The 20,979-nt window shown below is 32.6% G+C and overlaps 1 protein-coding gene across 15 annotated transcripts in view; it reads left to right on the forward strand.

Annotated features, from left to right (window-relative positions):
- The window catches only part of LOC107852484, a 56,410-nt gene that overhangs the window by 21,614 nt on the left and 13,817 nt on the right, over nt 1-20,979 (forward strand). The window contains exons 3-6 of one of the 15 annotated variants that reach the window (XR_007054272.1): nt 18,286-18,365; nt 18,524-18,762; nt 18,851-18,977; nt 19,056-19,336. Coding sequence is in view for 3 of the 15 variants with exons in the window: in XM_047410352.1 (XP_047266308.1) it covers nt 18,527-18,762; nt 18,851-18,968 (354 nt within the window). In the remaining 12 variants the exon portion in view is untranslated. Of the gene's footprint in view, nt 1-1,014; nt 2,487-9,207; nt 9,628-17,338; nt 18,763-18,850; nt 19,337-20,979 lie in introns of those variants that run through there. The other 14 variants (XR_007054269.1, XR_001669442.2, XR_007054271.1 and 11 more) reach the window with 14 other exon arrangements.

The following is a 20,979-nucleotide window of genomic DNA, read 5'->3' on the forward strand; positions in this document are numbered from 1 at the left end:
ATTCCCAAATGCCTTCTAATAGAGGTGTAGTTGGATGGTGGTGGCGATCATCTTTTAGCTCGATTTTAAGGAGTTTGACGTCCTTTTTTAGACTACATCCCATTTTGCTGCTAAGAAAGAGTTCCACATTGTGCTACGTCCTATCTGGAATCATCCATACCTATGGTTTTGATTTGAGATTTTCATCCTCCCGGATGCTTTCGACAATATTTCAAACAAAAGTGTTAGTGCTAAACATAATTCACGAAAGAGGTCTGTGGTCTTTTACCATATCTCCACATGGGTTGTTGCGTGAAAAGCGAAGTCATCCTTTTGTGTACCTATTTGGAAGAAAATAACTTGGAACAACAGACATAAAAATCCTCTTGGTTGTTGTATAATTGTCTCATCTGTAGATTGAATATGTCCGTATAGTGGGTGTCCTTTTTGGACAGTGCCGACACTTTATGTAGAATAGTCCCTGTAATCGTGTAATCTTTTGTTGATGCGGAAACCCTTTTGGTCACCTATAATGCTTGTTGTTGGAATGATAACCTTTCCGATTATTGATACTAATTCTTTTCATATGATCTCGAGTAAGTCTTGCACATCTTTTGTATCGATATGACTTATAAATTTCCCTTGAATTGACAATCTTTGGATAATCTTGCACATTATTTGATGTTGGATATGAGGCGAATTACAAATATCCTCTGAATTGCTAGCCTTTAGGTAACCCTGCACATTACACAACCTTGAATAAGAGATGACTTACATATATCCCTCCAATCTCTAGTTATCAGATATTCCTACATATCATCCAACCTTGGATACAATATGACTTATAGATATCTCTTAAATTGCTAGTCCTTGGGTAATTCTACACATAATTGATCTTGGATATGACGCTGCTTATAAAGAAACCTTGGACTTATCAATTTGATAATCTCATATATTCTTCAGTAAGGATTTTGCGACTTATGTATAACCTTTGATCTATCAATTTTTGGGTAACCTTGCACACTATCCGGTTAGGATGCTGTTGCGGCTTACGGATGACTAATGGTCTATCAACTCAAAGGTAATCTTGCATACTATCGTATTTCAAATAATATGACAAATAGATGAACCTCAAATTATCAATTTCTAGGAAATCTCATGTGTAGTTTGAATCTCGTGTTTCTGATGTACTCAAATGCTGATTCAAGATGAGATATCCTCGACGCTAGTGTATGATATCTCGTCTGTCAACAGATAGTAAATATTAATGATATCCTCGACGCCAGTGTATGATATCTCGCATGTCAACAGATATTGATGATGATGATATCCTCAATGCCAGCGTATGATATCTGAGGTGTCAAGAGATATTAGATGCTGATGATACCCTCAACACTAGCATATGATATCCTGCGTCTCAAGAGATATTGATGATGATGATATTCTCGATGCTAGCATATGATATCTCATATGTCAACAGATATTGATGATGATGATATCCTCGATGCCAGTATATGATATCTCACGTGTCAATAGATATTAGATATTGATGATATCCTCGATGCCAGCGTATGATATCTCGCGTGTCAATAGATATTAGATGATGATACTCTCGATGCTAGTGTATGATATCTCATGCGCTATCAGATATTTAATGCATATGATACCCTCGATGCTAGTGTATGATATCTCATATGTAATCAGATATTTAATACAAATGATACCCTCAATGCCAGTGTGTGATATCTAGCACTTCATAAGATATTTAGTGCTGATGATACCCTCGACACTAGCGTATGATATCTCGTGCGTTATTTGATATTTGATGCAGCTGATACCCTTGATGCTAGCATATGATATCTTGCGTGTCATCAGATATTTAATGTAGATGATACCCTCAACGTCATCGTATGATATCTCACGCATCATCAAATATTTAATACAAATGATACCTTCAACGGCAGCGCATGATATCTCGTGCATCATCAGATATTTAGTGCAAATGATACCCTCAACGACAGCGTATGATATCTCGTGCGTCATCATATATTTAATACAGATGATACCCTCCATACCAGCGTCTGATATCTCATGCGTCATCAGATATTTAATGCAAATAATACCCTCGATGCCAGTGTATGGTAGCTCGCGCGTCATCAGATATTTAATGCAGATGATACCCTCGATGCCAGCATATGATATCTCATGCTTTATCAGATATTTAATGCAGATGATACCCTTGGCGCCAGCGTATGATATCTTGCACATCATTAGATATTTAATGAGGATGATATGCAATGGCCCTCTTGGCAATGGAATGAGATAGAATGGCCCTTTGGACAATGAAGATGGTTTCGCCTGAATCCTTTTGTCTACATTTTTGTTTTATATGTGTACCTGTGCACAAGGTAGATAGTCAGTAGACATAAAGTCACTTTTGCTAGGGGCTATTTTTTAGAACAATTCTCAATACAATATTTATAAAGAAGATATGACGCCTTTGTTTGTCCTTCATGGTCTCAAGAAATGATATAGACAATTCAAAAGGTCTTTAATAAATGTGTATTAACCTATCTTTGGGGGTACCAAAAAATACCCTTCTCGAGCATCATATTCTCTGGTGTGGCTCCTAACTTGCTCGAGGATTTTTTAAAAAAGACTTATTTTTGTGTATTGATCCCTGCATCCATAGAAAAATGATTTGTTTGAGTGAAACTACTCCGTGTTGACCTTCTTCACTCCTTTATTTGCTCCTCACCATCTTTCAGGTGCTTCGTCATATTGGTACCTCCATCCCGGCTCCTTTCTCCAATAGGCGTCTAGGCAATCACTAAGTAAAAAATTTGTATAGATTTTTAAAAGTAGTCTTAATTTTAGAAAATAGTTTCGAAAGTTTCTAAAAAGTTTTAGAAAATCTCTGCCAGTCATGTCATGTACTAGCTCAACAAACGTCTTCCTCTTGGTTTTGACTATATCCAACGGAGAATTTCAAAAACTCATAATCATTGTTGGAGGGTTCTTCAAATAGTTCTGTCATAGCAGAAAATTGAGTCTACCTAGACTTTGTCACAACTAGTGACTTCAAAAGTTTGACTTTGACCTCTACTGCTGGAAATTTGAAATATATCCAGTGTTTGGTGGAAATTTGGAGGCCTTCCTCAAAATTTTTTCCCCAGTTTAAAGTTGTTTGATATGATATCAACTCGAGAGGATCTGAAGTCTTTGTTAGTCTTTGTTCTCTTTGTAGGATGATGATCTTCTTCTTGTGAATTTTTGAGATTCCTTCTCAAAAATTCTGCCCCAGTTTTTATTTTTTGGGGTTACAGGATCGAGCTGTTAGGGCGCCTATATATCCTATTGAAGCAAGAATTAGGTTAAACATAGTTCAGGCCTACTCTGGAGATATATAGAAAAATTTAATGAGTTGACTGAAGCCAACATAGGCCGCCTATGTATCTCATTCTTGAGAATTCAGGTCATTACGTAGTTTATACATGAAAGAAAAGTATAAATTTTCCTAAGGGGTTGAGCGAAGCCGATATGGGCCACCTACGTATCCTTTTCTTGGGAATTAAGGTCAAACATAGTTCGTACATAAAAGGAAAAAGATTCTAGGAAATTACACATCATAAAATAGATACTATCATAAAGACGATTACAAATAAGCCAAGGAAACAAAAACTAAAACATCTTTCAAACACAGTATGTCTTTACCGCATCAGAATTGATTGGTTTGGTCAACTCTTGGCCATCAATCTCAGGTAGGATTAGGGCTCCTCCAGGTTTGGCTTCTTTTAATTTTCAAATTCCTCTATTTCTTCCTCTAACTGCTCCTCATCACCTTTTCTATTCATCATTATTCCCCTTGCTTTATTCGTCTAATCCTTGACATGACATGACATTGGCAAGCTTTAAATTAGTCTTTTGAAATAAACCAAGTTAGATGATAACAAGATAATAATATAATCATATTTCAAAAATAAATTCTAAAATGAAGGGAGGCCTTTTGAAAAATAAATAAAAACTATGGCTCATGACCTGCGCAAATGTGGGCCCATGCCTTTTTGAAAGCTATAAAAAATGAAATAAAAATTTGGGATATAAAAAGGTGCATCACGGGGCCTCCTACGGATCATCACCAATTTTTTAAAACTACTAGTAATTTCGCTTTCATCTATCATGACGGGCGACAAGTTATGAATGTAGTGGGGGTCTAGTTTTGCAAAGCTTCTATTGGTGCAACCTTCTTCACCCCACTGGACTTTAGAAAATTTTTTGATATAATATTGCATCCCTCGAACAGATTTCCTATCCCAACCCCAAGGCCATCATCATTTGACATCTCACGCATGAGAAATGACTGGTACATGAGAGGCAAAGGCCTATGCAGACTAGTCTTTGACTTATCCTCAATTTTATCCTCCTCTATTGGCTGGTATCCTAACCCATACTTAGATGCTTTTTCTGGGACCATAATAGGCTCAATGATTTCTTCCAAATTCTTACTCAAGATACTCAAAGCAGCCACGAGTTTCTCTATCTTTTCTACTTTTTTTATTTTTTTTTGGAATTTTTTGAATCCACCTTAGTAATAGTTTTGCTAGAAACCCATTCGCCTTCTATTTCGATCATGCTAACCGTGCCTTCTTTGTGATTAGGAAATAGATTACTATTGACGTTTGGTGTCGGAAATTGAAGCGTGATGACCTTCTGATCAATAAGATCTTGAATCTTATACTTTAAGATAACGCACTCCTCAGTGTTGTGCCCCACCGCTTCTAAATGATAAGCACAATTTTGATCGGCATGATAAAATTAGGAGTTGGGATTGATAAGATTTAACTTGATAGGCTGTAAATGACCGGCATCCTTTAATCTCCCAAAGAGTTGGGTGCAACTTTCAGATAACGATGTGAAGTTTCGGGGAGATTTTTTTTTGAGCTTTGGATGTTGGGGGTCATACTGATTTGATTTGCAGTAGGAGGTACTTGATGATTATTTCGAGGCACTTGTATGTTTTTTTGGTTGTTTGGAAGAATATCTTGAACATGAGACTGATAATTTGGCTACGGAACTTCGTACTAGGGTAAAATATTTGGAAGTGGAGCTTGATATTGGGATTGGGCATAGAATACAAGCTGAAAACTTGATGATGGAGATGAAGAAAGAATATTCCATGGATTGAATTTCTTCTTTAATTTATCCACAAAATTAGTAGACACCACAATCACATCCTCTCTTTTCTTCTTTTAGAATGTAGAAGATTCCGATGATGTTGGGCTTTTGACAATCTTTCCCGTTCGAATGCCTTCCTCTAGCGATTCCTTGATTTTTTCCAAATCTATAAAAGTTTCCTAACTGCAGATACCATCCTAGTGAAAAATTATCCCTCCTAAGTGCGAGATCAAATCGATGCCATTTTCTTCTCAGACATGGGAGGTTGTACTTTCGCAGCTTTTTTCCATCAACGGAAGGCATAGTCTCGGAAACACTCATCATTCTTCTGCTTGGTCCAGTCTAATGAGTACCACTCAGGGACTATTTCAATTTTAAACTCAAACCTATCAAGGAAACCTTTAGACAATGCCCTCCAACTAGTCTATCTTTTCAATTCTTGAGATGTGAACCAATATAAGGCTTCGCTTTTTAAGCTTTGGCTCAACAGGCGCATCAATAATGCCTTATTTTTCCCTATCCCACCATTTGATCATGATACCTCCTCAGATAGGCCATAGGATTTTTAGCACCATCGAACACTTTAAATTTAGGGACTTTGTATCCTTCCGGTAGATCTATAGTGATGGCCAGGTTAGCCACATCTCGAGTACGATTCATCTCCTCTTAAAGCATTTTCTATTTTCTCACGAGTTCAGCAATCATCTCACTTTGTTTCATTATCACATTGTCCCTAATAGTCAATGCATTTTCATCACTTCCAGTCATGTTTGAATGATAATTAGGGGATGGTATCTTATGCGCTTTTGACCGAGTGAAGTAAGGATGTTCTGCCAGCTTATTTCAACACGGAGTAGTTTTCTATTATCTATAAAGTAAAATAACTCGAAGGTAGATGTGTTAGTTTCCATATGTGATAAGTAATGTAAGATACTTGATAAGAAATAACCACGTAGAGTCATTTGTGTCGTAGCCAAATTGATCCACATGAGCATAGTGGATAAACTTGCCTTTGATTCAAACAAACACACATAAACACATAAGGCAGTTATATCGCATAAAAGCATTATAATAACGTGTATCCTAATTAGATTGACCCTTTTGAGCCAGGGGTTTAGGTCTAACGAACGTTGAAGAAAATATGTATTTTTTAAAGCCAATCCATTATCCCCCCAATTTCATAGATATACATAAATGGCATAAACTCCTTCAAAAGTTGCACAAAGGGGGTACAATCTTTAGGGAAAGGAAAATCACATGAGAAAAAGAATGATGTCCCACGCAGGGGATAGGAAATACTAAATCCTGAATGCTTTTTCTATAGGCCTTCGCCTTCTTATCTTTGTCCACTTCTTATCATTGGTGACATCCGTTAATAATCAAGCTATTTCCATATAGTTGTGCCTTAGATGCAACCATCTAAATTGATTAATTTCTTTCTTGGTTTACTTCAATTCTGCTCTCAATTGGTGTATGATTGAGGAATCCTTACTCGAAAGCAGAGTAAGCTTTTTTCCTGACCCCCAAAGGATAATGGATTGGTTTAAACAAACATATATTCTTCTTCAACACATAGATATGATTCATCTGTAATTAACTCGGGGTCAATAGACCCATGACAAGTTTTCTAATAGGCCCAATAGACCCTCGGGTATTGGGTCATCCTAGTCTCATACCTAAAATAGGGTTTTGGTTTCGCTATATCCTAGGTGTCTAGTGAACAAAAAAGAGGAAAAAGTAGAATGGTTATTGACTATAGAAATTTAAATGCAAAGACTATGACATATAATTATCCAACACCAAATAAGATATTAAAAATAAGACAAATATAGGGATATAATTATTTTAGTAAATTCGATTGTAAATCAAAATTTTACCATTTAAAGTTAGAAGAAGAATCTAAAGAATTAACCGCATTTACGGTACCACAAGGATTTTATGAATGAAACGTATTACCATTTGGATATAAAAATGCACCAGGTAGATATCAACATTTTATGGATAGTTATTTTAAACAATTATCTAATTGTATAGTATACATAGATGATATATTATTATATACAAAAACTAAAGAAGAACATTTAAAATTATTAGGGCAATTTACAGATATAATAGAAAAATCGAGAATAAGTCTAAGTGAAAAGAAAGCTAAAATTATGAAAAATCAGATAAAATTTTTAGGAATACAAATAGATAAGAGTGGAGTAAAAATACAACAACATATAGTACAAAAAATAATAAATTCGAAAGAAGAATTAGATACAAAAAAGAAATTACAATCATTTTTAGGATTAGTAAACCAAGTAAGGGAATATATTTCAAAATTAGCAGAAACTTTAAAACCACTACAAAAACAATTAAAAAAGGATGTAGAATATAACTATAATGAAGAAGATAAAAAACAAGTTCAGAAAATAAAATTACTTTGTAAAGAATTACCAAAACTACAATTTCCAGATGAAAATAGAAAATTTATATATATAGTAGAAGCAGATGCTAGTGAATGTAGTTATGGAGGAGTACTTAAATACCAATATGAAGCAGGAAAATTAGAACACCATTGTAGATACTACTCAGGTACGTTCAATGAAACAGAAATAAAATGAGAAATAAATAGGAAAGAATTATGTTCATTATATAAAAGTTTGTTAGCATTTGAGCCATATATTGTATATGACAAGTTTATTGTATGAACGGATAATACACAGGTATGCTAGTGGTTAACAAAGAAAATACAAAATTCAGTTTCAACAAAAGAGATTCGGAGACTAGTCTTGAATATATTAAATTTTTCATTTATAATTGAAGTAATTAGTACTAACAAAAATGTTATTGCAGATTACATATCAAGACAAAGCTACACAGACTGATATAATAGAAGAGGATACTCTAGAAAAAATATTCAACACCCTAACTACGCTTTCAATGAAAGTAGACAGTATGGGTAATGAAATAGAAAAGCTAAAGACTAATGAAGTTAAACTGAAGTCTATAGCTACAAATCAGCTAACTCAGCAGTGTGTAGAGCTATGTCAATCGAAAGACATCAAAGTTCCAGAGCTCGAAGGAGAAGATGGGACACTCCATAAAACCCATAACGTCTATCAATCTACTTCTGCAGGTACAAGCAAAGGAATTAGAAAAAACACAAATATGAACCTAAACAAGCTATTTGATAAACCATATATACCAAATACATCAAAAGATCCCATGTTTATACCCCCATAAATTACCACATACCGAGATAGTTTAAACCAAGACAAAAAGACTTACAACTACATAGCTCGGACATATATAGAAAATATCTACAATGTACAAACCTTTTTAAATACTAACCCCGGAGCTATAAACATCCAAGAACCAGATACAAACTATATAACCCAAAGATTGGCCGGATATAATAAGCTAATTGTTTTACCTAAAACCAAACCAAGTCTACTTAAAACTTGCTATGAATATGGACTACTCAGTACTGTATATACCTCTGACAGAAATGAGATATCCACTATACCGGAAATATATGAAGCATTTAGTATTTTTAAAAGAATAACCAAAGGTACCCTATTTTTTATAAAAATTTACACGGCACCAGCAGAGATGTTTTATGATAAAGTTAAAAAAACCCATACAAGTTGTAAAGATAGGAATGACACGAGACATGATTATACCACAAGATATTATTCCACAACCAGAAATACCTAGAATTGAGATACCAAAATTTTATGCGAATAAGAGGATTATCGGACTATCTATAATTTTCCAAGAGCTAGCGAACACATACTGCAACCAGAATCCCATATGGAGTTATTATTCAAGAAATCATGTACTAATATATTCAAATTCAAAGGAATTATGAGAAATAGACATGGAAACTATTAGGAAATGGATTCTGACGTTACTCAAACTAGAGACAGAACCTATCGCCAGAGCTATCAGAGAAAATTTTTTTCAGAAGAATTATTAACAAGATATTGCAAGACAATTGGACATAAGTATCCAAATCATAAATGTTCAAAATATAATGGAGGAGATAATGATATCCAAGAAGTTCAGGTAGAATAGAAGAAACATCAACCAAGTAGATAAGAACGCCAGCTGGAAGATACAAGATAAGAAGCAATAATGGAAATATGGAAAAGCAGCAGATACGACAACGAGAAGATATCAACAGAGTATAATAGAAGAAAAGCTATTAAATTGTGAAAGCAACATGTAAACTTTCACAATTTACTTTACGTAAAATATTGAAAACTTTTGTATAGGCTAAACTTTTAGGCTTTAGGCTTTTTGACTATTATTAGTCTAGGCATTAATAATTTTTGTCTTATTAGGAGACTTTTTTGTAGACTAATTTTAGAAACGTTAATACTCTTGTAAATATTCAGTCTATAAATAAGATGAACTGAAGGCATTACAAAGCAAGCCTTCATGTGTTGAAGCAAAAACTCTCTCTTGTCCACAACAAAATATTTTTCTTAGTTATTGAAAAATAGATTTATTTCAATGGACAAAGCTATGGAGGAACAAACCTTAGAAATATCAAACCTACCCGAACATGTATATTTATTTATGATTATGAATAGCTAAATTCATAATTCCCAACAATCATGGTATGATAAAATAAATTCATGATAGTTACTTTATAGTAGAATTATTTGAAGAATAATATGTTAAGAAGTTTATTAGCAAAGTGGAAAAGGAGAAAAATCCCTAAGAACTATGTCATCCTAAAGGTGAAACCAATGAGACAAGAAGCCATGGTGGGGAGTAACCAGAGTAGAGGAGATGTTTAAGGGAAAAATATCCAGATTACCATGCTAATAGTGACCGAAGAACATGTTATTTAAGAATAATCTAGTATATAGTAATCTAAGATGACCATATTTTGTTATGTATATGATTGAAGGGAATATTTTGAAAATAGCAATTTTATAAAAATGAATAATTATTTATCTGATGTAATGGTAGATAAATTTAAAATACTTATTTTGTATGCACTTAAGGATATAAAAGTAGTAGATATAAGAAAAATCATATTAGAAAAAGTATTAGACTATGAAATTGAAACTATAAATTGGATAGCACAGTTATACTTGGATAATTACCCAGATGGATATTATTCAGATTAAGAGATGTTAGAATATATTAGAAAAACTAGAGAAAATAAAGATAATCTAAATAAAAAAATTAATTATAGAAACCGAATTAGAAAATAATGGAGAATCTAAAAGAAATATTAATATGGATAGAAGAAACCTTAGAAAATTTAGGAAAAAGTACATGTGATAGTTTATATAATTTAAAAAACTCGCTACGAGAAGAACAACACAAGATAATAAATAACATTGAAAATCTAGAATTAGATATACATTACAGTACAATTAGGATAAATTATTATACAGAAATCTGTAACTCTGCAATTACTATAGGATAAAATGATAGACTACAAATATTTAAAATATTGGAGAGAAAATATGGATGAAATAATAACACAAAGAAAAATAGATTCATTATATATAATAGATCTATTTTACAAGTTATCTTTACAAGTTAGTTATCCACACCCCCTACTAAATCTATTTTACAAGATAGTTATCTGCACCCCCTACTAAATCTATTTTACAAGTTAGTTATCCGCACCCCCTACTAACAGTAGCACATATGTTTGAATTTATGTTTAAATTTAGATTGGATTGGATTAAATGAATAAAATACAAAAATACAAAGAACTAAAATAAATTATTTCTGAAAAACGTAAAGAATTAAAAATAAGAATAGAAAGACTACATTATAATATATTTTCCGGAGTTAGTGAAAACTCAATAAATACACAAAAAGATGAAATATCAAAATTAGAATCACAAATAGATAGTTTAGAATATATATATATATCAACATGAACTATTCACAATAAAATGAACAAAGAAGAATTTATAATAGATGAAAAAATATATGAAAATCACGAAGGATTAAAAATAAAAATAGTATTTTCTAATCTAGGAAGAATATATAAGAAATTGGTGAACATTTATATTTAATGTTAGAAAAAGAAGAATAAAAATTAGAAGATAAATTGACAGCTCTGGTAAGAATAGAAAGAGAAAATGAAGAAATAGATAGGAAAAAGAAAATAGAAAAAATAAAACAACAAACTACAGAAGAAATATGAAAAATAGAAGAAACTAAAAATAGTAGAATTGCTGAATTAGAAAAAAAACTACAAATGTTAAAAGATTTGTATAAAGAAAGACAAAAGGAAAAGGAAGAAAAAGATAAAGAACAAAAATTACTAAACGAGATAAATCAATTTAAAGAAAAGTTAGAAATAAACAATAAAGAAATAAAAAACAAGGAATTAGAAATAAATAATATAGATGTTGAAGAGACAGATAATTATGATTCAGAAGATAATGAAACATATACAGAAATATTAACAAATACCAAAAATTTAGAAATCAATGAAAAACAAGAAGTAATTAATGAAGAAAACTTACAAAATATCAACACAGAAATAAATACTCTTGATAAAAAAGAAGATGAAAATATAATACCTAGAACATCAAAAATAAGAAAACCTACATATTATAAGAATAAGTTTGAAAGATATAATCTAAAGAATGAATATGACAAATGGACACCAAAACAAATAGTTAATAAAAATTATAACTTTTTAGACTTAGACTTCGTAATAGATACAGAAAAAACAATACAATTATGGATAGGATATATGACAAAACAATTATTAGATAATAATATAAACATAACAGATGCACCAGAATATATAGAAAGAACACTAATAGGAACAGTGAAATTATGATTTTCAAATTTAACTGAAAATAGCAAGAAGGTATTAAGAACTAACAAACCTACAGAAGGAACATCATCAACAACAACTAAACTAACACCTATAGAATTATTAAAAAAATATGAAACAACTATAAAAGATGAATTTGGTAGTATGACAACAATAGAAGAAGAACAAGATGAAGAAAAAGATACAAATAGGAATTTAATGTTAAAATTAGCAATATGTAATATGTGTTATATAGATGAATATACTTGCGCATTTAAAGAATATTATTATAAAGGAGCATATAATATAGAAGAAAGTAAAGAAATAAGAAAATTATATTTTAATAAATTACCCGAATCATTTAGTTCAAAGATAATAAAGAGTTGGGAAGAAGCAAAAATAGTAGATACTCTAGGAGCAAGAATAAAATTTTTACAACAATGGTATAGAAACTTATGTGAAAGATATAGAGAAGAATTAAAAATGGAAAAAATATTGATAAGAAATTTAGCATGTTGCAAAAATAAAATAGCAACCCAATTCCGATGTGAAGAAAGATATTATAAGAAAAGAAAAAGACATAAGAAATATAAAAAATCAAAATATAAATACAAGAAATCAAGAAAAAGATATTATGTAAAAAATTATAAATACAAAAGACCATATAGAAAAAAGAAATCTATAAAAGAATGTACTTGTTATAATTGTGGAAAATTAGGACATTTAGCTAGAGATTGTAAATTACCTAAAAATCCAAAAATAAACAAATATCAGAAATAAAAATAGAAAATACAGAATATATGCAGATAGATTATATAGATTATGAATTAGAAAGTGAGGATAGTATATATGAAATTTCAGAAAATGAAACAGATAATGAAATAGATAGTGAAATAGATGAATCAAATAACTGAAGAAGATATAAAAATAATAACAAAGGAAGAATATTTAAATGATGAAGGAACAGACCAAAACATAATATTTGACAATAACATATTTGATGAAATAAAAGGAAAAGAATTAGACTTAAGTGTAGAAAAAATATTTAAAATACCAACAATAAAAAATATGTTTACTAGGAAAAAAGAAGAATATTATGTAGTATGCCAAAAGGAACATGTAACAGACAGTAGATAAGCAAAAGGTAAAGCTAGTATACCACTAGTAACAAAAAGAATAATTAATAAAGAGATAAATGATATAAAAAGTAGAGACCCAATAAAATTTTTATTTTTAATCCTTCGTGATTTTCATATATTTTTTCATCTATTATAAATTCTTCTTTGTTCATTTTATTGTGAATAGTTCATGTTGATATATATATTCTAAACTATCTATTTGTGATTCTAATTTTGATATTTTATTTTTTTGTGTATTTATTGAGTTTTCACTAACTTCGGCAAATATATTATAATGTAGTCTTTCTATTCTTATTTTTAATTCTTTACGTTTTTCAGAAATAATTTGTTTTAGTTCTTTGTATTTTTGTATTTTATTCATTTAATCCAATCCAATCTAAATTAAAATATAAATTCAAACATACATATGTGCTACTGCTGTATTTTTTAAATAACTGTGCTCTGATACCATTAATAGAGGGGTGCGGATTAGGCATGGTAACTTTACTTAAAAATAAATAGTGAATTTTTATGTTGAATATAGTTAAGTTTGGTGACTTGGTAGGTAACTTAATCACTTGAAATTGATAAAGTGTAGGTACTTTAAAGGTGAATTTTTTGTTTTGAATGTGGTTTAGTTTGGTAACTTGGGTGATGACTTAGTGAGTTGAAGTTTACTAAGTGTAGGTACTTTAAAGGTGTATTTTTTATTCTGAATATAGTTAAGTTTGGTGACCTGGTTGGTGACTTAGTCACTTGAAATTTACTAAGTGTACGTACTTTAAAGGTGAATTTTTATTTTGATTGTGGTTTAGTTTGGTGACTTGGGTGATGACTTAGTCAGTTGAAAATGTTGAAGTTTAGGTACTTGAAATGTCAATTTTTGTTTTGAATGTAGTTAAGTTTGGTGATTTGGTAGGTGACTTAGTCACTTGAAATTTATTAAGTGTAGGTACTTTAAAGGTGAATTTTTTACTTCGAATGTGGTTTAGTTGGTGACTTGGGTGATGACTTAGTGAGTTGAAATTTACTAAGTGTAGGTACTTTAAAGGTGATTTTTTTTATTTTGAATTTAAGTAAGTTTGGTGACTTGGTAGGTGACTTAGTCATTTGAGATTTACTAAATGTAGGTACTTTAAAGGTGAATTTTTGTTTTGAATGTGGTTAGTTTGGTGGCTTGGGTGATGACTTAGTGAGTTGAAAATGTTGAAGTTTAGGTATTTGAAATGTGAATTTTGTTTTGAATGTAGTTAAGTTTGATGACTTGATAGGTGACTTAGTCACTTGAAACTGATAAAGTGTAGGTACTTTTTCATTTTGAATTTAGGTACTTGAAATGTGAAATTTTTGTGACTTGATCTAATTAGTTGAATCTGACTGATTGTGTAGATGGAACTTGATTATAGCTAGATATATCAACCGAATAATAAAAATAGAATGGGTCTTAGGGAGGAATTTGTTGAAGGTGTCAAACAATTTGTTGAACATACTAAGACACTTGATGTTTGGTCACATTTTTGGGCTATTCGTTGTCCTTGTGTTAGATGTGGTGGTATAAATCTTTTAAAAGAAGAAGTTGTGAAGGAAAATCTTTATAAAAGGGGGTTTCATGAGGACTTTTTAAGATTGCATGCTATTGACATTGATGTTGGGCAAAATAACTTTGTTGTTGTACAAAGTAGTAGGTTTGTAGGGCATAATGAATATCAAGATACTAGGATGACAGAAATGGTGGACGATGCTTTTGGGATGCAACACGGGAGAGACTTTAGGGAAAATGTTGAAGATGTTCCTAGTAGAGAAGCGGGAAAATTCTATGAACAATTGCATGCTGCTAGTCATCCTTTATTTGATGGGTATTTGCACTCTCATTTATCTATTGATGTTAAATTATTAAGTATTAGATCTGACTGGAATATTGCTGAAGGAGGAATGGACTCAATGATAGACCTTACTAAAGAGTTAGTTGACCCCAGCTTGGAGGTTCCTGACTCTTTCTATAAGGCAAAAAGATTGGTGTCAAAGTGGGTCTCTCCTCGGTTAGAATTGATTGTTGTGAAAATGGATGCATGTTATTCTTTAAGAAAAATGCTAACCTAGAGTCCTGTAAGTTTTGTCAGCACCCTCGATAAAAGTGTGGCTATAGTGGAAATTAAATTGCTATTAAGGCGATACATTATTTACCTCTAATACCAAGGCTGGAGAGGTTGTATGTTTCAAACAGCTCAGCTCCTCATATGAGATGACACAGTGAAAATAGAAGGCCCACTGGTGTTATGTGTTATCCATCTGATAGAGAGGCTTGGAAGCATTTTGATGCAACTTATCTAGATTTTGCAATTGAGCCACGAAATATTCATTTGGGATTATGTGTGGATGGCTTCTTTCCTTTTTTAGTTGGTGTTGTGCCATATTCATGTAGGCCTATATTTATCACCCCGAATAATCTTTCTCCTGAAATATTGATGACTAGTCCCTATATATTTCTAAATTATGTTATTCCTGGCCCGCATAATCCAAAAAATGGAATAGATGTATACTTGCAACCTTTGATCGATGAACTTTCAAATTTTATGGCATGCGGGGGTTGAAACTTGGGACATCTCACTTAAACAGAACTTCAATCTGCGTGCATATCTAATATACACTGTTAATGATTTTCCTGCTTTTGGAATGTTGTCTGGGTAGATAACAGCTGGAAAGTTAGCTTGTCCATACTGCATGGAAAAAACAAAACCTTTCACATTGAGACATGGCAAGAAAAATTCATGGTTTGATTGTCATCGTTATTTCTTGCCACCTGATCATGAATTTAGGAGACTCAGAAATGCATTCAGAAGGAATCAAAGGGAACATGATGGTCCACCTCCAAGGCTATCTGGTCATGACATGTGGGAGAGTTCAGGATTTGCGTAAAGTCAGCGAGGAGCCATTGTATAGGCTAGATGGATATGGCGTTTCTCATAACTGAACTAAGTAAAGTATATTTTGGGAGTTAGAATATTGGCCAGATAATTTACTTACAAATAATGTTGATATCATGCATACTAAGAAGAACTATTTTGACAACTTGTTCAACACAGTTATGGATGTCATCGGCAAAGCAAAGGTAATCCTAAGGCCAGACTTGACTTACCAGAATATTCCAAACGCAGAGAATTACACTTACAGGAGGGGGCCAAATGGCAATGTTCTTAAGCCCAAGGCTAGTTTTACATTCAAGTTGGACCAAAAGCGTCAAATATGTGAGTGGGTCCAAAGTTTGAAGATGCCCAATGGATATGCCTTAAATTTAGGAAAGAGGGTTGATATGGCACAAGGAATCTTACATGAAATGAAAAGCCATGATTGTCATGTTTTTATAGAACAGTTACTTCCAATTGCTTTTATTGGTTTACCTGAAAATATATGGAAACCAATAGCACAGATTAGTTTGTTCTTCAAAGACTTATGTACCACCACATTAAAAGAAGAAAATCAGGCTCAAATGGAAATTAATATTGTTGTTATGACCAATAAGTTGGAGAAGATTTTTTCGCCAGCGTTCTTTGATGTGATGAAACATCTTTCCATTCACCTTGTGCACGAACCTCGGCTAGGCAGTCTAGTTCAAACTAGGTGGATGTATCCATTCGAGCGGTAAGCAATTGCAACATATTTAAATTTATACATATCTTTTTTCAATATAGTAAACATCTAATCTTAATATTGTGCAGGGCAATTAGAAAATTTGAAAGGGGTCCCAAAAACAAACATAGGGTAGAAGGCTCTATAGTTGAGGCATATCTTGTAAGAGAAACGTCTCAATTTTATTCATACTACTTTCATGATGAAGTTGCTTGTTCAAGAAATCGACTGAATCATCATCAAAATGATGAGAATGAGCCTCACTTACAACCAATATCAATTTTCAATCAATCTGACTATAAGACTAAAAAGATTATATTTCGTCGACTCACTCCCACAGAGCGCAAATCAGAAACCTTGTATGTATTGTTGAATTGCCCAAAAGTTGAGCCCTTTTTGAAGTAAAGAGATTAAAATTTTAACATATCTTATTTATTTACTCATTTCCTTAAGGAAACTAATTGTGTTTCGTATGTTGGGTCTTTAGTTTATTTAAGACTCAATTCCACAAAAATCAAGTGTATGCATCCTTTGCAACATGGTTTACATATAAGATTCGTAAGTGTATTAATATTTTTATAAATTTAAAACATTTACACATTTCTCAACTAACATATATATGTGTGTGTGTGTATAATATTTTTAGGTACACCAGTCACCAAATGCTGCCGCATACGATCGGTTTTTGAGAGATATTTCTTTAGGTCCAGTTGAAGCTCATGCAATGTCCCATTACACAGTATATCGGTATAAATTTTCCACCAAAGAACACTCCAGAACAAGAAAAACAAATAATAGTGGTGTTTGGGTTAAGGGTGATGATGATGTTGATTACTTTGGCATCATACATAAGATCTTAGAACTGGAGTATACTGGTTTCCCAATAAATTTTTTTTCTCTTTCGATGTAAGTGGTTTGATCTAATCACAAGAGTACATAAGTACCATAACATCATTGAAGTGAAACACAATAGGTCGTATCCTGTTTACAATCCATTTGTTCTAGAACAAAATGCTAAATAAGTGTATTATGCTCCTTATCCATTGCACAGTGATAATTCTGATTGGTGGCTATAATCAAAACAAAGCTTATATGATGGGTGGAAGTTGAGAATGTACTGGAGACTGCGTATCAAAATGAAATGCAAATTGATCACCAGTTAATGGACATTGACTTAGTGGATAGTTTGAATCACTCGAAAAATATATTTGAAGAAGTTAATATTGTGGAAGAAGAGGCTGAGTGAATAGGAGATGAGGAAAAAGAGGGTGAATGGTTTAATGGAGAGTCTTCAGAAGAGGACGATTAGTTTGTGTTGGTTGTATTTATTATATATTGATGTCTTTATGCTTTGTACTATATACTTACCTTTATGTTTCTTTTTTAAGATTGATATGTAATATACTGTTTAAGATTGTTGTTTTCACTTTTCCATAATTTATATAGTAATAAAAATATTCTTGTCTATCTCGTGTTGTTGGAGCGATTTGAAATGTGAATCAGTAACTTGAAATTAGTTTCTTGGAATGTTTTCTTATATATTTATTTTTTAGGAACTAACTACTTGTTAACTTTACATAATTTATATGTCAGGTAGATGTGACAAAGGTAAGGGAAAAGTTGATCCTACAAAAAAAAAAAAAAACAACCTACGCCTTAAAGATGACTGATAGGTATTCATATAACTGAGGGTTAATCTGCTGACGCGCCAGCATGACCCTCATATTCTAGATTGTCTTAGCATTCGGTTCCTGCTCCTATTCATATGGGTACACTTCATGGGTCTACACTAACTCATTCTGCTTCTATCACTATGCCACCATCATCACAGTAGTATAGGATGACCGCTGGCATATCCGGACATCTACCATCATCCGTACCCTCCTGTAGCAGTCACCCAGGTTCACACAGTGATTTTGCTGGGTCTATTGGGTTGTCGGATCTTCATCTTGGAGGCACTCTATCCAGTGATTCAGATCCACCAATGCCAGTGCATCCACCAACACTTGCTCCACATCCTAGAGACAGAAATGATTATGGGAGACGTTATCTTATTCCATATGGAACAGGGTAATATTTCTAAATATAATAACATTATTCATTTTTCTTTACTATATTATTATGCTCTATGAAATTACTGTTTGATCTTGTGCTGTAGGTTTACGCCTGATGCTGGAGTTGGAAAACTTGTGAGTAAATGCATTTGTCGGCACTTCAACGGTTACTGGACCAGTTGGCAAAAGGTTCCAAAAAATGACAGAGAAAGAATCTTTTAAGAATTTTATGTAAGGATTTAACTTATTGACTACTTAACACATTGTTAGAACAAAAGATTGATTATTATATTTTTATTTTTATTGTAGAAATATTATTGGTGGGATGATGTGAATGAATGTGCTTTAAGGAGAATTTTTTTTACAAAAGAGCTAGATCCAGATTTAACAATCTGTTGGATTATGCCAGAACCAACTTGGTACAACCTAACTGGATAGATGAATCCATATGGAAATAGTATATTCGCTATTGGAATACCGAAGAATACCAATTGTTGAGGGACAATGGAAAGGAAGCTCGGGCATCATCCAAGGGTGGCTCTCTACATACTGCGGGTGTAGTTTGTATGATTGTTATGGAGAAAAAAATGGTATGTAACTTTTACAGTTTTAATAGTTTGTTTCTACTTAAATTTTAATTATTTAAAGATTAATAATTTTTTCATAAGTTGGAAAAAGAAAAAAGTAGGAAGATATTCTTCGATAAGATATTCAAGGAGATGCATGTGAAGAAGAAAAAGAATCCAACTGATGAAGATGCCTAGGTTGAGCCTTTTTTTAATGTAATTTTTAGGGGTTGAGAATCACCCCCAGGCTTTATCATTAAAACAAAAGAATTCGTACAATGAGCGGGACATATACCTGACCTCAAGATTAGTAACAATATTCGAATGTGTAAAACTAATACAACTTTATGGATATACTTTTTGGTTATCTCTATCAAGGTAAAATCACTAAGGTGGTTCCTATAGCATAGTCAATTTCCTCCTTTTGAAACTTGGTAGTCCCATTTTATCAAGTTGGAAGTACCCTACTGCTTCTGATGGAAGTTGAGAATTGTGAAAATAGTGTTGAGGCTGATCTGCTTAGTGACTCACTTTTTATAAAGCATCTGCAACAAAATTGGATTCCCTGTAGACATATCTGCAAATACATAGCTGAAACTAAGAGATGTCTTTGAGTAAATACTCCACAAGAGGCTGTAGATTCCATGGGATTGGAATTTGTTCTCTTGTCCATCTGACCAGGAGCTCCGCATCCACCTCTAACATAACTTGTTGTATACCATTGTTTAAACACCAAGAGAGTCCCCATATAGCAGCTTTCACCTCTGGTTGATTGTTGGTTCCCTGTCCTAGTGGTGTAGCATATGCATAAATGAGATCACCATTATAATCTATTATGACCCCCTGCTCTAATCCTTCCAGGATTTGTGGTTGCACTACCATCAGAATTTATCTTGACCATATGGGATGGTGGTTTAGACTAATACACAAATGTGACCTTTATTTCCTTTTTGCATTTCTTAACATAAGCTATCAATTTTGTCCATCCAGTAGGCCAGGGGATATAAGGGAATGCATTGCATAAGAGATGAGAGATATCTTTCTAAATCAGGAATTTCACTCTAGCTAATTGGGGCCGCTTCCCTCCATATTTGACAGCACATCTATATTTCCATAAGTTCCAACAAATGATAATTGGCAGGGCCTAAAACACCAATTTTTGTGCACTAGTTAAAGATTTATACTTCCACCATTTCAGCATCAAAGTCTTTATTGAGGCTAGGATATATAGAATTCCCATTAAGGATGAAAAATACTAGCAGACGTGAGCTGCAAAGGATCCCTCTATAAAGATGTGAGGGATGGTTTCCCATTCAAGATTAGCACAACATCTACAGTTAACAGGAGCTACACCTAATTACCTGAGCCTTTCATTTGTGGGTAATTTTTGCCTCAACAATCTCCACAGAAGGAAGGAACATTTGAAATGAATCAGTCTATGCCAAGTGTAAGTGTTCAGCATTGTTATTTCTTTGTGTTTTCTGACCATTTCCCATGATGAGGAGCAACTAAAGCCACTATTTGTACTCAAACTCCAAATTGGCAGATCAGGAACCCCCTTTTGAACTGAAATGATATTCTGATGATGCAGTTTAACAACTGTGGAGGGGTTGGTATTAGGCTTAGTTTCGTATATTCCACTCCCCATCAATGAATAAGGCTTCAAC

Source organism: Capsicum annuum, chromosome 4, assembly GCF_002878395.1.
Source record: "Capsicum annuum cultivar UCD-10X-F1 chromosome 4, UCD10Xv1.1, whole genome shotgun sequence".
Classification (NCBI taxonomy): Eukaryota; Viridiplantae; Streptophyta; class Magnoliopsida; order Solanales; family Solanaceae; genus Capsicum; species Capsicum annuum.